This window comes from Hemiscyllium ocellatum, chromosome 17, assembly GCF_020745735.1.
Source record: "Hemiscyllium ocellatum isolate sHemOce1 chromosome 17, sHemOce1.pat.X.cur, whole genome shotgun sequence".
Classification (NCBI taxonomy): domain Eukaryota; kingdom Metazoa; phylum Chordata; class Chondrichthyes; order Orectolobiformes; family Hemiscylliidae; genus Hemiscyllium; species Hemiscyllium ocellatum.
In genome coordinates, this window is record NC_083417.1 from 70,478,170 (window position 1) to 70,496,946 (window position 18,777).

Genomic DNA, 18,777 nt, shown 5'->3' on the forward strand with positions numbered 1-18,777 from the left:
TATAACTCACAAAGAAGAGAGGAAACTAAGAAGGGGAAAAGCAGGGCATGGAACATGTTCATCTGATGCATGATTATCACATGACATATTCAATTTAATGCCACATCAGTTACACTGGCAATTTGCAAATAACAGCAAATGCATTGTCTAAAGCAGCAATTGCTGGGGTTACGTTGCTGGGGCAAAGACAAGTTTCATGAAGAAATTGAGTTGTATTCCCAATGGCACAATGGACAGCAAGTCGGATTATACACAAACAAGTTCATCAGAAACGGATGCAAGTCCAGGATGGCATCAAAATTCATCAATACTATACAGAGATTTGGCCAAAGCTTGCTATAGTCTTTCTTACAGTGTGGAAACAGGCCCTTCGGCCCAACAAATCATGAAAACCCTTCTTCTTAACACAGAAAAGAACTTCACCAATGAGATCTTGAGGGATTAGTTGTTACAATCTAGGAAGATTAAGAATTGGTTTTTAATTGTTCACTCAGAGAAGGGATTTTCGAGAGACTACACAGAGGTCATGTGGGCAGCATTAACTCCAGAGAAAGGGCTCAGTCATCTGTGTGTCTCCCTGGGATTTCAAAGGACATTGAAGAAATTATTGTATTTTCAACTGTCAAATTTGTGCAACACACCAACCAGAACAGATTGGATGACAGGAGAGTTGTTTGAAGCAAAAATACAGGCATGGATCAGTTGGGCTAAGTGGCCGAACTCTGTGCTGTCAATTCTATGGAATTTTACATAAAAGTAGCAAAAAACACTTTCAAATCGCTAAACATTAGCTACGAAAGGAAATAAAAGAAGGTTCAAGAAGTGAAAGGCCGGATAAGAGATGTGCATTAATAGCACTCAGATACTCACTGCCATGCACTTAATTGGTGGTCGCTCTCACTCGCATTCATTGTAAGGAGAGAGTAGATGCGCCCTCTCAGACAGGAAAAGAAACGACTAGCTCTTCTGGTCTCTCTACGCCTGCACCCACCACGAACTCCTCAGTAAGGGATTTTGGAGAATTCGTTGAGGTGAAGCAATAGAATTGGTCGGGACAAGCTTGTGGTTTGACAGGCAGTTGAAGCTGACCACTTGGAATCGTTCCTTTAGAGGAATGCATGAATTTGTAAACTGCTTTCTCTATACTGTCCAGTTTTGAAACTGTCTCCTCTCCTTCCAAAAACAGTCTGATTTCTAATCGTTGTTCCCGGACTGTTTATTTTATCTGAACAGCGAGGTTGGTTTTGCACGTAATTGACAAAGGACCTGCACACTAATTAAGTCTTGCCTTTATAACACCCACCCTCGAAATCACGCAGGGCAAGCTGAGACACTGCTCTTATTCAGACATCATGGTATACAGCTTGGCTTTAACCCAATCATTGAACTGATTATCCAATAAAACTTTCTTAACAACACAGCTTCCATTTATGGGAATACCATCAATCCAGGAAAAATATCTCAAACCAAAATGCAGAGGCATATAGTTAAGCAACAGACAAGCTTTTGTCCACAAACTTATTCAGAGGTAATTTTTAAGGAGTATCTCCCAGGAGGAATGGGAATTAGAGAGACAAAGAGAGTCCTAGACAAAATTCCAGAGACTCAAGGCAGTGATCGAGTGATTGAAATCAGGAAAGCAATAGACCAAGACTATGGAGCTCAAACATCCAGAAGGATTGTAAAATAGTTGGAGAGAAATGAAACCATGGAAGGATTTAAAAGAATAATTCCGTGAGCATTTCAGGCAACATCCCTGGGACAAACGCAGCAAATAACCCCAACGCCCTGTGGCCAACCATTTCAACTCCCCTCTCCCACTCTGTCACATGCAAGTCCTGGGCTACCTCCACCGCCAAATCCCAGCCACCCAATAACTCGAGGAAGAACGCCTCCTCTGCCAACCCTACAATCACACTGCATCAACATCAATTTCACCAATTTCCTCATCTTCCCTCCCCCCATCTTATCCCAGATCCAACCCTCCAACCCGGAACCACCCTTTGGACCTGTCCATCTTCCTTCCCAACAATCCGCTCTACCCTCCCTACTGACCTATCACAATCAGCCCCCACCTGCATCCACCAATCGCCTTCCCAGCTACCTTGCCCCCATTCCCACCTCCACCCCCAGTAACCCCTTTCCCCTCCACATTCCTGGTGAAGGGCTTATGCCGCCAACATTGACTTTCCTGCTCCTCGGTCACTGCCCTATTTGCTGTGCATTTCCAGCACCACACCTCTCGACTCAGGCAAATGAATAGGTAAAGGTCAGCCTGGGAGAATGAGTAGCTGCTAATGAGGACTGTTGGTGGCTGTCAATGGATTGTTGTGGTAGCAGTCCAAGGATGATTACAAGGCCTGGTTGTGTGGGGGCTGGGGTAAGGAGATGGGGGAAAGTACACACGAATATCCACTGACAATGGGGCCTCCCAAAACATCCACCTTCTTCCTCAACTGACAATCTCCCTTCACCATGGTTGACTGGGCCCTCAGCAGTGTCCACCCCATCTCCCACACTTCGGCCCTCATCTCTTCTCTTCCCTCCTACAACAGCGGTACGATCCCCCCTGTCCTCATCTACCTTCCCACCATTATCCACATCCATAGGATCATTAGCCGCCATTTCCGTGGGATGCCACCACCAGACACATATTCCCCTCCCCTACTTTGTCAGCCTTCCACAGGGACCAATCCCTCTGGGACACCCTGGGTCAACTCCTCCTCCTCCTCCTCCTCCTCCATTCTCAACATCTGCCCACACTCCCACGACACCTTGCCCCTGCAATAACAGAAGCTGCAACGCTTGCCCATTTACGTCCTTCCCTCTCACTATCCAAGGGCCCAAACACACCTTCCAGGTGAAGCAGCACTTTACCTGCACTTCCCTCAACCGAGTCTACTGCAATCGCTGCTCACAATGTAGTCTCCTCCACACTGGGGAGATGATACGCAGGCTGGCTTTACCTATGTTCTGACATAAAATGACCCTAAGCTTCCAGTTGCCCACCACTTTAACACCCCACCCTGTTCCCTGGTCAACATCTCTGTCACGGGCTTGCTGCAGTGCTCCAACGAAGCTCAACACAGGCTGGAAGAACAACCACCTCCTTTTCCGTTTGGGAACCCTGTGGTCTCAGGACTCAGTACCGAGATTAGTGCTGCTTCCCCATGCGACAACGCCACTCCTTTAACAAAGTTTACTCCGTTCTTAGCTTTATTTTCACAGGCTGGCCCACCACCCAGCAATGGAAACAGAGATAGCGAGGAAGAGGAGAGAGGAGTCAGAGTAGGACCAGGTGAAGGTGACAGCGAGGTGAAAATTGAAACAAAATCGATAGACCTTTTCAAGTCCAGATGAGGGAGGTGTTATGGGCCAGGCCTGACCCCCTCAAAACATTTCAAGAAGGCAGCCCAGACATTAATTTTGCTGGTTGTTTTGAGTAGGTGTAGAGTGGATGGGGGTGGCTTGGGGAGGATGGGGGTGGATGGGGAAGGATGGGGGACGATGGGGGAGGATAGGGGAGGATAGGGGAGGATGGGGGAGGATGGAGAAGGATGGGGGAGGATGGTGGTGGCTGGGGGAGGATGGGGGTGATGGGGGAGGGTGCGGGAGGATGGGGGTGGATGCGGGAGGATGGGGGAGGATGGGGGTGGATGGGGGAGAATGGAGGTGTATGGGGGAGAATGGGGGAGGATGGGGGAGGATCGGGGAGGATGGTGCTGCTTCCGGGCCCTTTTCCCCAGGAAGAAGTGGAAAGCCCTGAGGACCATCCTGATGTGGGATGAACGGGTAAAGGGATTGCAAGTCCATGGTCAAGAGGAGACAGCTGGGTCTTGCTTGGGAACCCTGCAGCCTTCAGAGCTCAATATCGAGTTCAACAGCTTTAGGGCCTGAGCACCTTCTTCCATATCGTCATTGCAACCCCCAATCACCAGGCCTTGGCATCACAGTGGAAAATGTGTTGCTGGAAAAGCGCAGCAGGTCAGGCAGCCTCCAAGGAACAGGAGAATCGACGTTTCGGGCATGAGTCCTTCTTCAGGAATGAGGAAATGTCGATTCTCCTGCTCCTTGGATGCTGCCTGACCTGCTGCACTTTTCCAGCAACACATTTTCAGCTCTGACCTCCAGCATCTGCAGTCCTCACTTTCTCCTTGGCATCACAGTGGTTGCAACCAGAAACAATCCGTTAATGGTAGCCATTAGCAGCTATTCATTCTCCCAGGTTTATCTTTACCCATTCCTTTGTCTGTCTATCTCTCTCTCTCTCTCTCTATCGTTTTCTCACCTACCCTCCCTCCCCATCCTTCAGCATAAATACCAAACTCTACCTAACTACAATCAGCTCTGAAGAGGAGTCACCTGGACCCAAAATGTTCATTCTGATTTCTCTCCAATAAATGCAGCCAGGCCTGCTGAGTTTTTCCAGAAGTTTCTGTTTTAGTTTCCCATCCATCCCATAATGACCAGAATATCATTGTGATCTCCTCAGAGAGGCAAAAAAAAAGCATTGAGCTTTCTCGGGTTATGCTGACATTTGTGAAGTGGGGAACCTCAGTCAGACAATAGGGAGCAACGGTTACAACAACATAATGTGAATCCCACTTGATGTTCCCAGGGTAACGAGAGATAGACAATAAATATTGTCCACTCACAAATATATTGCAATAAGCTTCACAATAAACAACTCAGTTACACTTCTAAAGGCAAAACTAAAGCACTCAATTTTCCAGTCATTTACTGGAAAAGATTGAACTCACATGACACTCATACACAGTGATCCATATTAGACACGGTGATACTATTTATACACCCAAACAAAACCAGAATGTTGGAATACTGCAGGAAAGAAACCCTAACAAGATGTACAGCACAGAAACAGATCCCTTGGTCCAACCTGTCCGTGCTGACTAGATATCCTAACCTAATCTAGTCCCATTTGTCAGCATTTGGTCCATATCCCTCCAAACCCTTCCAATTCATATTCCCATCCAAATGCCTTTTAAATGTTGCAGTTGTACCAGCCTCCACCACTTCCTCTGGCAGCTCATTCCATACACGTACCACCCTCTGCGTGAAAACGTTGCCCGTTAGGTCTCTTTTATATCTTTCCTCTCTCACCCTAAACTATGCCCTCTAGTTCTGGACTCACCCACCCAAGGGAAAATACCATGTCAATTTACCCTGTCCATGCCCCTCATAATTTTGTAAATCTCTATAAGGTGACATCTCAGCCTCCGACGCTCCAAGGAAAACAGCCCCAGCCTGTTCAGCCTCTCCCTCTAGCTCAAATCCTCCAAACCTGGCAACATCCTTGTAAATCTTGTCTGAACTCTTTCAAGTTTCACATCATCCTTCCTATAGGAAGGAGACCAGAATTGCACACAATATTCCAACAGTGTCCTGTACATCTGCAACAGGACTCCTATACTCAATGCTCTGACCAATAAAGGAAAGTATACCAAATGCCTTCTTCACTATCCTATCTACCTGTGACTCCATTTTCAAAGTGCTATGAATCTGCACTCCAAGGTCTCTTTGTTCAGCAACTTCCCAGGACCTTACCATTAAGTATATAAGTCCTGCTCTGATTTGCTTTTCCAAAATGCAGCAACTCACATTTATCTAAATTAAACTCCGTCTGCCACTCCTCAGCCCATTGGCCCATCTGAACAAGATCCCAGTGTTCTCTGTGGCATCCTTTATCCCTGTCCAATACACCTCCAATTTTGGTGTCAGCTGCAAACTTACTAACTATACCTCCTGTGTTCACGTCCAAATCATTTATATAAATGACAAAAAACAGTGGACCCAGCACCGATCCTTGTGGCACACCGCTGGTCACAGGCCTCCAGTCTGAAAAACAACCCTCCATCACCACCTTCTGTCTTATACCCCCGAGCCAGTTCTGTATCGAAATGGCTGGTTCTGGCCTGTATTCCATGAGATCCAACCTTGCTAACCAATCTACAATGAGGAACCTTGTCAAACGCCTTACTGAAGCCCATACAGATCACGTCCACCACTCTGCCCTCATCAATCCTCCTTGTTACTTCTTCAAAAAAACTTAAATCAAGTTTGTGAGACATGATTTCCCCCACACAAAGCCACATTAACTATCCTTAATCAGTCCTTGTCTTTCCAAATACACGTTCTTCTCTTTATTTGGGCTCCGTCTCCACCTATCATTTACTCCTAATCTGCCTCTCTGCAACCTACCTTCTGCATATAAACTGACATTTTCCTTTCTACCATCGGTTCTGAGGAAGGGTCACTGGACCCAAACTGGATTTTTCTCCACAGATGCTGGCAGACCTGCTGAGATTTTCCGGCAATTTCTGCTTTTGTACCCTCAAACTTTGCCACAGTTTTGCACATTCACCTCATCTATGAAAGTCCTTCTGTAATTTTAATTATACATTCCCCACCCCCCCCAAAAATCCAATATATTTGCCGTCCTCGTCTGCTGCACTTAAGTGTCAACTTTCTTTGTTGCTTGTCCGAGTACAGCCTCTGAACATCAACATGTACAAGTTTCACACTTTTTAAAATATATTCTGCTTCATCATTCTTATGACAAAATTGAGTCATCACTTACTTCCTCAAATTGATTGGCAAAGGGGTCAAGGGTTATGGGGAGAAGGTGGCAAAATGGGGCTGAGAAACCTATCAGCCATGATTGAATGGCAGGGCAGACCTGATGGGCTGAATGGCCTAATATCTGCTCCTATGTATTATGGTCTTAACTCTATCTGCCAACCTGTTGCCCATCTATTCAACTGTCTCGATTTCTTTCCAGCTTCTGCAATCCATTCGCAGGTTCCATCACCATCAAGCAATGTATCGTCAGCAATTTAAGGTGCATTCCCCTCAGGAGTCACTAATATAGATTGTAAATAGCTGAGGCCTCACCTCTGATCCTTGCGCCACTGCCTGCCAATTGATAGTACCCCCATTTATCCCTGTTTCCTGTCTGTTAACCAATCTGTGGTAATATATTACCCAATACTCCAAGAAGTCTTATCTTGCAAATTAATTTCTGGTCTGGCACCCTACTGAATGTCTTTTGGAAATCGAAGTACACTGACTCTCCTTCACTTACCCTTCTTACATCCTCAAAAAACTCATCCAACACAATTATCATTCCTAAAGCTATGCTGACTCTGTCATATTGAATTATGATTTTCTAAGTGCCTTGTTAAGACCTCTTTAATGATAGACTTCAGCATTTTCTAACTGGGATACAGCTCCTGCTTCCTCTCTTCTTCTTGTCTTGAATAAGCACATAAGGGAGAAAGGAATAGAAGGATATGGGATCCAGTGGGATTAAGGATGGGTGGAGTGGGTGTTTCTGGTGTTAAGTCAATTGTACCCAAGCTTGGACAAGTATTGCCACCGAGCTAATAATCAAGGGGTCAGGCTAATGGTCTAGAATTATGGGTTCGAATCCCACCACTGCATTTGGAATCTCAATCTTGTCTCAATAATAATCATAGACCAACGTGGAAACAGGCTATTTGGCCCAACAAGTCTACACCGACCTGATAAAGTATAGGGGAATCAGCAATTAAAAGTGTGCATTTTAAACCTCCATCTTGCAATAACAATTTGTCTTATAAGCTTAAAATGGCTACTGCAGTAACAGTGACAAAATTGAATTAGGAATGTAAGAGTTTCGGCATAACCTTGCAGCTGTTCATTCTCACAGGGTGGCACGGTGGCTCAGTGGTTAGCACTGCTGCTTCACTGCACCAGGGACCTGAGTTCGATTCCAGCCTCAGGCAACTGTCTGTGTGGAGTTAGCATATTCTCCCCGTGTCTGTAAGGGTTTCCTCTGGGTGTTCCAATTTCCTCCCACAATCCAAAGATATCCAAGTTAGGTGGGTTGGCCATGCTAAATTGTCCAGAGTGTTCAGGGATGTGTCAGTTAGCTGTCTTAGTCAGTGGTAAATATAGGACAGGGGAATAGGTTACTCTTCAGAGGGTTGGTGTGGACTTGTTGGGCTGAATGATCTGCTTCCACACTGTATGGATTCTATGAACTTACAATGAAAAAAAATACTGATAACTCTTTAGCTTTATCTGCTGCAACACAAGAGAAAGGCATCAGATGTAGAAACATTTTAAATCTATAGCTACATTTGATCTATAAGACTAAAATGTATTAATCAACTCATTTGCTAATCGTGAGAAATTATTAGAGAAAGAAAGTGTGGAAGGGGAACATGAGATTGCTATACATAAGGGCTAGTAAATGTGCTACCTTCTTGCTAAACATCAGAGATCTCTTATTAGTCCATCCAGAGACATCTTGATTGATACTCTGGACAACACACTATTTGATCTCTTGCCGGCTTAATGACAATAAAGTGTGGTTTTGGTAACTTACGTGTGATCTGAAATTTTTGACAGTCAACATAGGGAGCGTTTCAACATCAGGAACATTTCTCTGGGCTGAATAAGTGACTGATTGTCTGAATTAAGCATAATAGGTGGCCGGGTGCCCCAAGGTATTTTACCTCAGACCACTCCTCACGTTCAAACAGACGATCTGCCCCTCGCCCAGTGAGACTTGTACCTTGAAGGGATTGACCGACCCGCTCAGACCGGAAGAATAAGGTACGAAGGTTGTTTTAAAATGAGGTTGCTCCAGGTGACATTGGCTATTCTGTATTGTACCTGAGATAAAGAATCAGGATTGGGGACCCTGGTCAGGGAAATAGTTGCCCCTATCTGACGGCTTCAGCTTGGAAAGCTGCCTCCTTTGGATATGGCCAGTGGAATTTATGAGATGTTAGGAAAATGAGGACAGGCTCCGTAAATTTCTCACTCCGTTGTGTTAATATGGTTAGTTGAAGTTATGAGGTCATAGAAAAAGAAGAAGAGGGTTGTTAAGTTTCTCACTCTATTTTATTGGTTGGTCCAATTGAACTTTTTTTTAAAGACTACAGAGTCATAAGGTATAATGGGACAGTCCTTCGATGTCGTTGGAAAGGGGTCTCCCTTTCAAACTATGTGTGTGATAATACCTGATGAGGAAAATGGTTTATAGTGTTTGGAAGCCCCTCAGATAAATTGGACATTTTGTTAAATCCTTTGTGTGAATTGGGCAACTTGTTAAATTGTAATTTATGTTTTAAAGGACATGTTGTTTGGATCATTGAATGATTGTGATAATGTGCGTGTGAGAGACATCTTTCACAGAATGGGGAACTGATTCCAAAACAATGACTTTTTTTTTAAAAAATGGGTGAAATGGACAGAATAAACTGAGAAACCACTTCCACCCGATGGCACTTTTGATTGTGATCACATAAAACAATTGGCAGAAACTTTGAATTCTTCAATTAGGCAAAGGAAACAGAGAGAGAGAGAGAGAGAGACGCTGCTAAACGTTAACTTTTTGTGGTTTGTTGTGAATGTACCTTTTGTTTGTTGGTAGTCACTTGTGGTATTTTTTTTTCTCCTTTGCTTTGTGTCCCCCTGGAACCCATGATCTGGGAATATTTTGATTGAAATCTGCATTTTGGATATCCTTGGTGATTTCAAAGTGTTGTCTGTGCCTTTTATTATTTTTGATTGTGCATGTTTAATTTTCCTTTTGAAGGACTTCATCTCCTAATACCTGCCAGGAAAGATTCATTTAAATAAATTGCTTTCTGATCGTTGGTTTAATTTATCTCTTGGAATTTGATTTTCCCCTGTTCAGAATTTCATTTTCTGGCCAGAGTGAATTTCCAAATAAGATAAGCTAATCATTTTATTTTCTGGGAAAGCTATCCCTTTTTAACTTGATTTTGGTAAAATTTTCAAATCTCTTATAAGATCATTGTAGATGTCAGGGTGACATTTAATGAATTCGGGTTTTTGAGGGAGATGTGGGAATACCTGTGCCTTATGTGCTGTTGTAGATCTATATTCATTTATGCGATCATTATAAGAATCTCTTCAGGCTATTCCTAAAATAAAACTCTCTCTTCTCTGGAAATAAAAGGTAGTCTTTTGCTCTGGTACTAAGATACAGGGATTTCAACCAGTATTCATGGATATGGATGTTTTTTTTTACTTCTTGACCCTTTCAGATAGGTTCACGTGCAAATATATCATTTACTCAAAATATTTCATGATTACGATTATGGTAACCAATGAAATTAGTCATTTATATTTCATTGGTTTATCTATACAACATATTTACTGGAATGAACAGATTGTGCTGATAATTCTAATCATAATCTGTTGAATCACTGGTTTAGTTTTTTTCAAAATTATTAGGTTAATGTCATTTTTTTTGTCCTTTTTTTTATTTTAGACATTTACCTCATTATTCTATTATCTCTAAGGTTATAAATTAGTTGGTTTGTTCTCACAAAAATTTAAATATTCATTTCCGTTTTGGCCTTTACCTTTTTATTTTTTATTTCTAGGCTTGGTGCCTTTTAAAATCTGTGAGATTAGATTCCCTACAATGTGGAAACAGGCCCTTTGGCCCAACAAGTCCACACCGACCCGCCAAAGAGTAACCCACTCCCCTCTGACTAACACACCTAACACTAGGGGCAATTTAGCATGGCCAATCCACCTGACCTGCATATCTTTGGACTGTGGGAGGAAACCCATGCAGACACAGGGAGAATGTGCAAACTCCACACAGACAGTCATCCAAAGCAGGAATTGAACCCAGGTCCCTGGTACTGTGAGACTGCAGTGCTAACCACTGTGCCACCTACAGTGAGGGTTAAATTGGAATTCCAGTGGTTTCTCTGACCGTCAGCTTCTACAGCTTTTCGGAATGCTTTAAGTTCCCTTTCCCTCTTTTGAATGCAGTGTTAAAAGATATTTTAGGTGTGGATTGTTTAATTTGTTTCAGCTATGCTTTGTGCACAGTCCAGCTCCATCTGAGATATGTATGTTAGGTTGTTTAATTAACTAACTTGTCTTATGTTAATTATCCACAGGAGCTTTCACACAAGTGTTTTGGATTAATTTTAACCTATTTTACGTTTTTTTAAAAATAACTTGTTTTCTAATAACTGAGTGCAATTTGAGTTATTTTGATGCAGATTAAATTTTGATTAGTGTCCATTTATCAGAGCAACCCTTGTACTGTTTCCTGTATACAACTCTAACCATTTTTTATTCAGTTTGGGACATTTAAGTCCATTTGTTATTCTCAATTGACAGTGCAGTTTCTCAGCCATTTGTTCAATACCCATCTCTCAATTGTAAAATGTGGTTATTTTAATTTTTTATCACCATTTTTATTAGTCCTGATTGGAAAAACAGAGTTAATTGGCATGTTCAATTGGCTTTTATAGAAATTGAGCTTTGCACATGCAATGCACAAGAAAAGTTATGTAGGGAAGGGAAGATGTAGGTAGCATAGCAGGAGAAGAAGCATTAAGGGAAAGTGAGACTTTCTGTGTCCATCAACACTGACACTGAAACAACAGGTTGGATTACCTTCTGTGCTGTTGTCATTTTTTATTTTTACTTGATAAGCTAGCCGAAGAGTAGGACAAATCTAATTGTTGGGATGTTATACACTGCTATTTCTGGATAGTATCGTCATTACTTCTCTTAGATGTTCAAATTGAATATATTAATGACAGTTCAAAAAGTAATATTTTATTGAGTTACATCAGAAGTTGTGAAAATGAAGTCACTTTTTGGGAAATTGCATCATTGGGCATTAACACACAGGTCAGCAGGCAATATTTCTGTGACTTAGCAATATTTCATTAACTTTTTTAGATTTTTGATATTTTAAAATGGACATGCTAGATTTGTTACTTATGACTGAACACTTTATTATACTCTGTATATGACATTTAAATCTTGATTCTGTACTCTCTGTATCGGTCAGGAAACTCGGGACCTGGGACTGGGACTCTTGTGAACAGATGGTAAACCTAACTTGAAATACAAAATTGTGAGTAATTGTGTTGATTATTAATTAAATAATGAAGGATGGAGCCAATATTAAATGGAATTATATCTTGCTGGCCTTTTAGAAGAATAATGCATGTGATAGGGGGATAGAGGCATGTGCAACTGATGGAACTTCCCAATACTGGGAGATGTTCAGAACGGAGTGTGAATGGGTAGACGGGAAGTAAAAAAGGGAACAGGAGAAACATTGTAAGGGCACTCAGATTGAGGAAGATAAAAAGAAGGGCTGAAGCAATAGCAGTGTAAATGTACTCAGGATTCAACTCAGGATTCCTAGCCTGTATCTCACATACTGACACCTTCTGGGCAAGGGGTTGACACTGATAGGGATGAGGAATGGGGATTTTACCCCAGGATACCCACTGAGCTCCAGACATCTCCTGATAGTCCCCGCACACTCCCTGATTCTAGACCTCCCTCTTATGCTGAGGATAAGTGGTCCGGTATCAGTTACCAGCTTTCTAGCCCACATCTTGGGGAATAGCTGCCTGGATCATCCTCAACCAAGGGCCATCCCAGGAAACAGAGTAATGATAATGAACACATAGCCCTGGCTGCAAGGACAAACCGGCCCTATTTGCTCAATATGTCCAAGGGCAACATGCCCAAAGTCAGTCCTCAGGACTTGTTTGCTCTTTGCTGTTTGATCCTGTCCCCTGAAGAAGTTACCAAGTGGCAAAGACAGAGGGGCCAGACTGTTGCAGGGCCTGTCTGCAGTTACGATGACTTGACTGAGAGGTTCCATACCAATGATACCTAGGTGGATCACTTAATCCAGTCATTAGTAGGAGCCTTACACAACCCGTGTAAGTGATGTACAGAGGAACCTCGATTATCCAAAAGGACACAGGTGGAGAGTATTTTGTTCAATTAATCAAATGCTGGATAACATAGCTTAGCCAAGCATCAGGACCTTATGATCTTGCCAGATAATCTGATATTTAGATAACTGAATGCCGGATAATTGAGGTTTCTCTGTATTGGAATGTAAACCCAAGCCTGGGGAGTTGGGAGGTGATTTTTGGGAACAATTTGTTGCCTGTTAATGTACATTTGCAGGTGATCAAACCTTTATGACTCACCTTTGTTTAATGCTATACTTTTGTTATGTATTCCTTCCGGTGTCGCCTACATTATCTGGACAGTCAATAAGAACTGGTCCAAGAATTACCAGTCGCAAATGAGGTAAGCGGTGGTTTTCTACCGGGATGGCCAAACTGCGATCCACGTTACAGGTAAAAATCGAATATGTCCAGCGACCTCACAATCCATATAAGCCGTGTGCCAGCCCTGATGGGGTTGAATAGGACCAGGATACCTGCTGGGGGTGGAACCTACCTCCGATACCTGCCTAGCGACACCGCTGGGGACCCTGGAAAGGGGGACATGCATGCCCCAGTACTACACCAGTATTGGGGCATGCATGTCCCCCTATAGTTGCACTACCCGGAACACCAACTTACAGACTGGCCAAAGAACTGCACGTAAGACTGAAGTACCAGTAGAAGAGTCACAGCACTCCATCCACTCCACCCAGGAATTCCTAAAAATCATCAAAAACACCAAAATAGAGGAAGACGAAGCAATGATCTCATTTGATGTAACAGCACTGTTCACCTCCAACAACATTGACCTGGCAAAGGAAACACTTACCACACTTTTAGAAGAGACCATCACAAACACACCAACCACCATCAATCACATTACCAACGAAAACATCATGAAGCTAGTGGACCTGTGCCTCACCACCCACTTCACTTTCAACAACATAATCTACAAACAACCCAACGGCACACCCATGGGATCTCCGCTATCAGGATTCATAGCAGAAGGGGTAATGCAAAGGCTAGAACAAACAGCCCTACCAACCATCAAACCAAAAATCTGGGTCTGCTATGTAGGTGACACCTTTGTCATCACAAAACAAAACAAGATAGAAGAGACATTTAACATCATCAACAACACCCCCACAGGCATAAAGTTCACCAACGAGGAAGAAACCAACAACAAACTCGCATTCCTGGATGTCACAGTCGAAAGAAAGGACAACGGAGAACTACAAACCTGTGTATACAGAAAACCGACAAACACTGACCAAATACTTAACTACACCAGCAACCATCCCAACACACACAAACGAAGCTGTATCAGAACACTATTCCAATGAGCCACCATACACTGCAGCACAGACGAACTTCGAAAAACAGAGGAGAACACCTATACAATGTATTCAAGAAGAACGGATACTCAAAAAACACAGTGCACAGATTCCTCAAGAACAAACCACGACAAGCAGACAAAATACATCCAGAAACTCTAACCACCTTACCATATATCAAAGAAGTTTCAGAAATGACAGCCAGACTACTGAGACCACTCGGAATCCTTGTAGCACACAAACCGACCAACACTCTTAAACAAAAACTAACAAACTTAAAAGACCCAGTACAACCCATGGACAAAACCAACATCACCTACAAAATTCCATGCAAGGACTGCCACGAACACTACGTAGGACAAACAGGAAGAAAGTTAGCCACCAGGATACATGAACACCAGCTAGCCACAAAAAGACACGATCCCCTCTCTCCCTCGTAGCCCTACATACGGATGAAAAAAACCACCATTTCGACTGGGACAACACATCTATCCTGGGACAGGCTAAGCAAAGACATGCCAGAGAATTCCTAGAGGCCTGGCACTCCAACCACAACGCCATAAACAAACACAGATCTCAATACCATCTATCAACCCCTCAGAAAACAAACAGGAAATGACATCACCACAAACCCCAGGAATCCCATCCAGGAGAAAGATATAAATAGAAAGCAGGAGACAACAGCATTGCTCCGCTTGGAGCTCGCCACTGATGATGTTACCGAGCCAGGTAATGAAACGTCTGGATATCAAACCTACAGCTCAGCGAGCAAACCTACACCCTAAATGGTTAATACTTTACTACAAACCTGGCAGTACTCGGATCTCCAGAAAGCAGTTGAGAAACAAACTAAAGCGTGCATGATTCATAAAAAGACAAATGTTGGAAAAGGGATGCCCTGTGGTTCTGGAACCACCCCCCTTGCCTGGTGGGTCTTTTACTTGTCTAAAACTTGATTTTTGTAGAATTACTTAGAATGCATTGTTATCAATCTTGTCCAGTAATAGTAGGTGTATTTAGTAGATGAATCAAAACAATTCCAACTACTGATAATACTGCTGTAACAGGAGGGAACAAGTGGGGAAATACCTGCATAGGTTCATCAAAACTCTTCAAAGTTTACATTCACAGGGACACCCAGCCTATTGTTTTAGAGAGACTACCCTACTGTAGAACCTGGAGATTTTGTCCTGATTAAGAACTGGGACCAGGGAAAATCGGAGCCAAGGTGGAAAGGACCCATTTCAGGTGTTGCTGACCACCCCCACAGCTGTGAAAGTGCAAGGACAACTCTGCTGGATTCATAGAACTGCTCGTGAATACTTCAGTGAAGGAACAGACAGGGATGAAGAAAAACAATGCATTGGATACCAGTCATGATTCAGAGATGCCAGTGTTGGACTGGGGTGTACAACGTTAAAAATCACACAACACCAGGTTATAGTCCAACAGGTTTAATTGGAAGCACACTAGCTTTCAGAGCGACACTCCTTCATCAGGTGGTGGAGTCCATCACCTGATGAAGGAGCGTCGCTCCGAAAGCTAGTGCTTCCAATTAAACCTGTTGGATTATAACCTGGTGTTGTGTGATTTTTAACTTTGAATACTGGTGACTTTGATGACTTTTGGGGATTTATTCTGTGGGCAGAAGGCATTCATGCTAACACTGCTTTATCCTCGGGAGAGCGACCAAGACAATCTGTGTCATAATCCCTTGGCAAAAGTAGGCGCTTCTCCTGTGGCTTATAGATGGGGACCAGTCCCTGCTCCTCCCCTACCCGATATGGATTGAACCCCATCCAAAATTTGACTAAATTCAGGTATTTTTGTTTGATTGGTCTGCCGTCCTTAACAAAACTTCCAGCGCATGTGAAGATGGACATTCTAGCCTAACTGCCCATAACTTGCGGACTCAAAGCCTATCCATAGTTCCCCTTGGACTGGTGTGGATCATGTTATATAGGGTTGTAATACCTCTCATTTAGATATGTTACCTTCACCCCCAAGGACCAAGAGGAACCTCCCTGGTCTCCTCGCCTTTATGGGGATGGCAAATTGGATTCCATTTGGAGGGTAGCGAGTTAAGGACAATACTGGAAATTGTTGCTAGTAATACTGCCAATGGCCTGACTAACATCAATGCTGAAATGGTCGCAATAAGGACAGTGGCCATTCAGAATCATTTAGCCTTGGACTTTCTACCAGCTAAGGAGGGTGGCATTTGTGCCATTGTAGGAAAGGAATGTTGTACCTACATTCGCAACAGATCGTCCAATATCACTGGTCTCTCCAGGCACATTACCCAGGAGGTTCAGAAACTCCAAGGTATAGATTTTGGTGAATTTGGTAGTATTACAGGATGGTGGCCATATAAGGATCTCTTTGGGAATATTGGAGGCATGTTTTTACATTTTGGTACGGCTGTATTCACCTGCATTTTCGAATTCAAATGCCTGTGTTCACTAATATCTAGTCGTTATCATCAAAAACTTTAGAGATGGCCTGGTTGATCATAAAAATGATCAAAAGGAGGGAATGATTAGGCATAGATGAATCAACAATTAAAAGCACCCATTTTAAACCTCCATCTTGCAATAATAATTTGTCTTATAAGTTTAAAACAGCTACTGCAGTCACAGCGGCCATGAGAATGAATGAGGAATGTAAGGACCTTGGCATAACCTTGCAGTTGTTCTTTCTCAGAACTTATAATGAATAAAATACTGATAAATGATTAGCTTTATCTGCTATGTCGCAAGAGAAAGGCACCAGATGTAGAAACATTTTAAATCTTTTGCTATGTTTGATCTATCAGAATAAGACTAAACTGTATTAATCAACTAAATGCTAATTGTGAGAACTTAATTAGAGAAAGAAACATTACACGGTGTGGGAAAGGGAACATGCAAGATTGTAATGAAAATAAGGGTTATAAAATATATTGCTTTCTTGCTAAAAACAGATTTCTCATTAGTCCATCCACAGAGATCTTGACTGATACTCTGAGCTATAGACTATTTGATTTCTCACCAGCTTAATTACAATTAAGTATGTTTTTTGTAACTTATGTGTAGTCCAAGAAGTTTTGAGATTCAACAGACCCACTGAAGAGTAACCCACCTAGACCCAATTCCCGAACCATTGTGTAGGAACCCCTGACTAATGCACCTAACCTACACATCCCTGAACACTAGCATGCTGATTGCTGTAACTCATGCGAGGGAAGGATAAATGACGAAACCTGGTCTGATCGACATACCATTCCTCTGAAATGGCCCAGCAACCCAGCAGAGTTCAAGCTTGGGCAACAAATGCTTGGAACACCCAAATCTCACAAAAGAATGAAAAAAAAAGGTGGAGCTGATCTCTGGGCTGGGTTCCCAGCTTCGTGAATCAACGATTGCATCCAGATGTCTCTGCACTTTCACAGACAGCTTTGGAGACAGGGCAGAGACCCTCCCGAGTCACCACTGCCTGTGACTGCAATCATGGAGAGTGAAGTTGTTCATAATCAAAGGCCCCGGGAGTCACTGCAGGATTTGTGTAAGAGAATTGGTTTGTAAAGGTGACTGCCTCGCGGGCCCTTTCAAAACAAAAACCGATTAACATCCGGATTTGGATCCGGATCAATCGTAATGAACTTGTGAGCACAGACACACAGACAGACAGGGACACAGACAGACAGACAGGGACACAGACACACAGGGACACAGCTCCCTCTGATCCCAGAGACACACTGGGAGGAGCATCACGCGCCGTTTCTATGGGGATCGCGCAGTGAAATTGACACAGATGTTAGTTACTACCTGAGCAGTGACTGGGAGCGAGGGATTGGAGGCAGGGAAGGGGTGTGTGTGTGTGTGAGAGAGAGAGAGACCCTCCTTACCTGCAGCCTCCCTCAGCCATGGGTCCAATGCAGCTCCGGCAGGATGCGCGTACACACACACACACACATACACATACAAACACTCACAAACACCTTCAGGTTGTTCTCGCTGTTCCGCCCTCCACCCCTCCCACCTTCCTGGGATTAAGTCACCGAGGCTGACGTCTGGCGAGGGGGAAGGGTGAGGCACACAATGACAGGATCTCATTCGTTTTTCCCACAACAACAGCAGCAGCCCGGCATTCCCCGGGGAACGGTAACCCCATCTCTCATTGTTTTGCTCACTTTCACTGCAATAAAATCAGAAATCATTTTCCTTCAGTTTAATACCATTGATTTGCAAATTGCGAGTTGCTTGCATATTTACATTTTTTTTGAGTGTAAGGGTCATAGAGATGTGAAGTACAGCACGTAAACAGACCCTTCGATCCAACTTGTCCATGCAGGCCAGATATCCTGACCTAATACAGTCCCATTTGCCAGCATTGGTCCATATCCCTCTAAACCCTTCCCATTTGTATACCCATCCAGTCACCTTTTAAATGCTGTAATTGTACCAGGATCCACCACTTCCTCTGGCAGCTCGTTCCTCACAAGCACCAGGGTAAGGTTCGTTATTTTTGCAGGAAATGCCATAAACACTGACCTGAAATAGGAAGTGGAAAATTCCACTCAGTGATTGTGACCAGCAGCTTCCACAACATTAAAACAGGAAATACTGCAAATAAGTGTAAAACCGAGAGAGAGAGAGAGAAAACATATCTCTGGCACAGAGCAGGAGGCA

General features: G+C 43.3%; 1 protein-coding gene across 2 annotated transcripts in view; it reads right to left on the bottom strand.

Annotated features, from left to right (window-relative positions):
• The window catches only part of pnp6 (purine nucleoside phosphorylase 6), an 81,719-nt gene extending 63,600 nt beyond the window's left edge, over positions 1-18,119 (bottom strand). Inside the window, exon 1 of one of the 2 annotated variants that reach the window (XM_060837845.1) lies at positions 17,994-18,119. In XM_060837845.1, the coding sequence (XP_060693828.1) occupies positions 17,994-18,013 (20 nt within the window). In that variant the 5' untranslated portion in view covers positions 18,014-18,119. Of the gene's footprint in view, positions 1-870; positions 1,166-17,993 lie in introns of those variants that run through there. The other variant, XM_060837844.1, reaches the window with a different exon arrangement.
• Between the last annotated feature and the right edge of the window lie 658 nt (positions 18,120-18,777).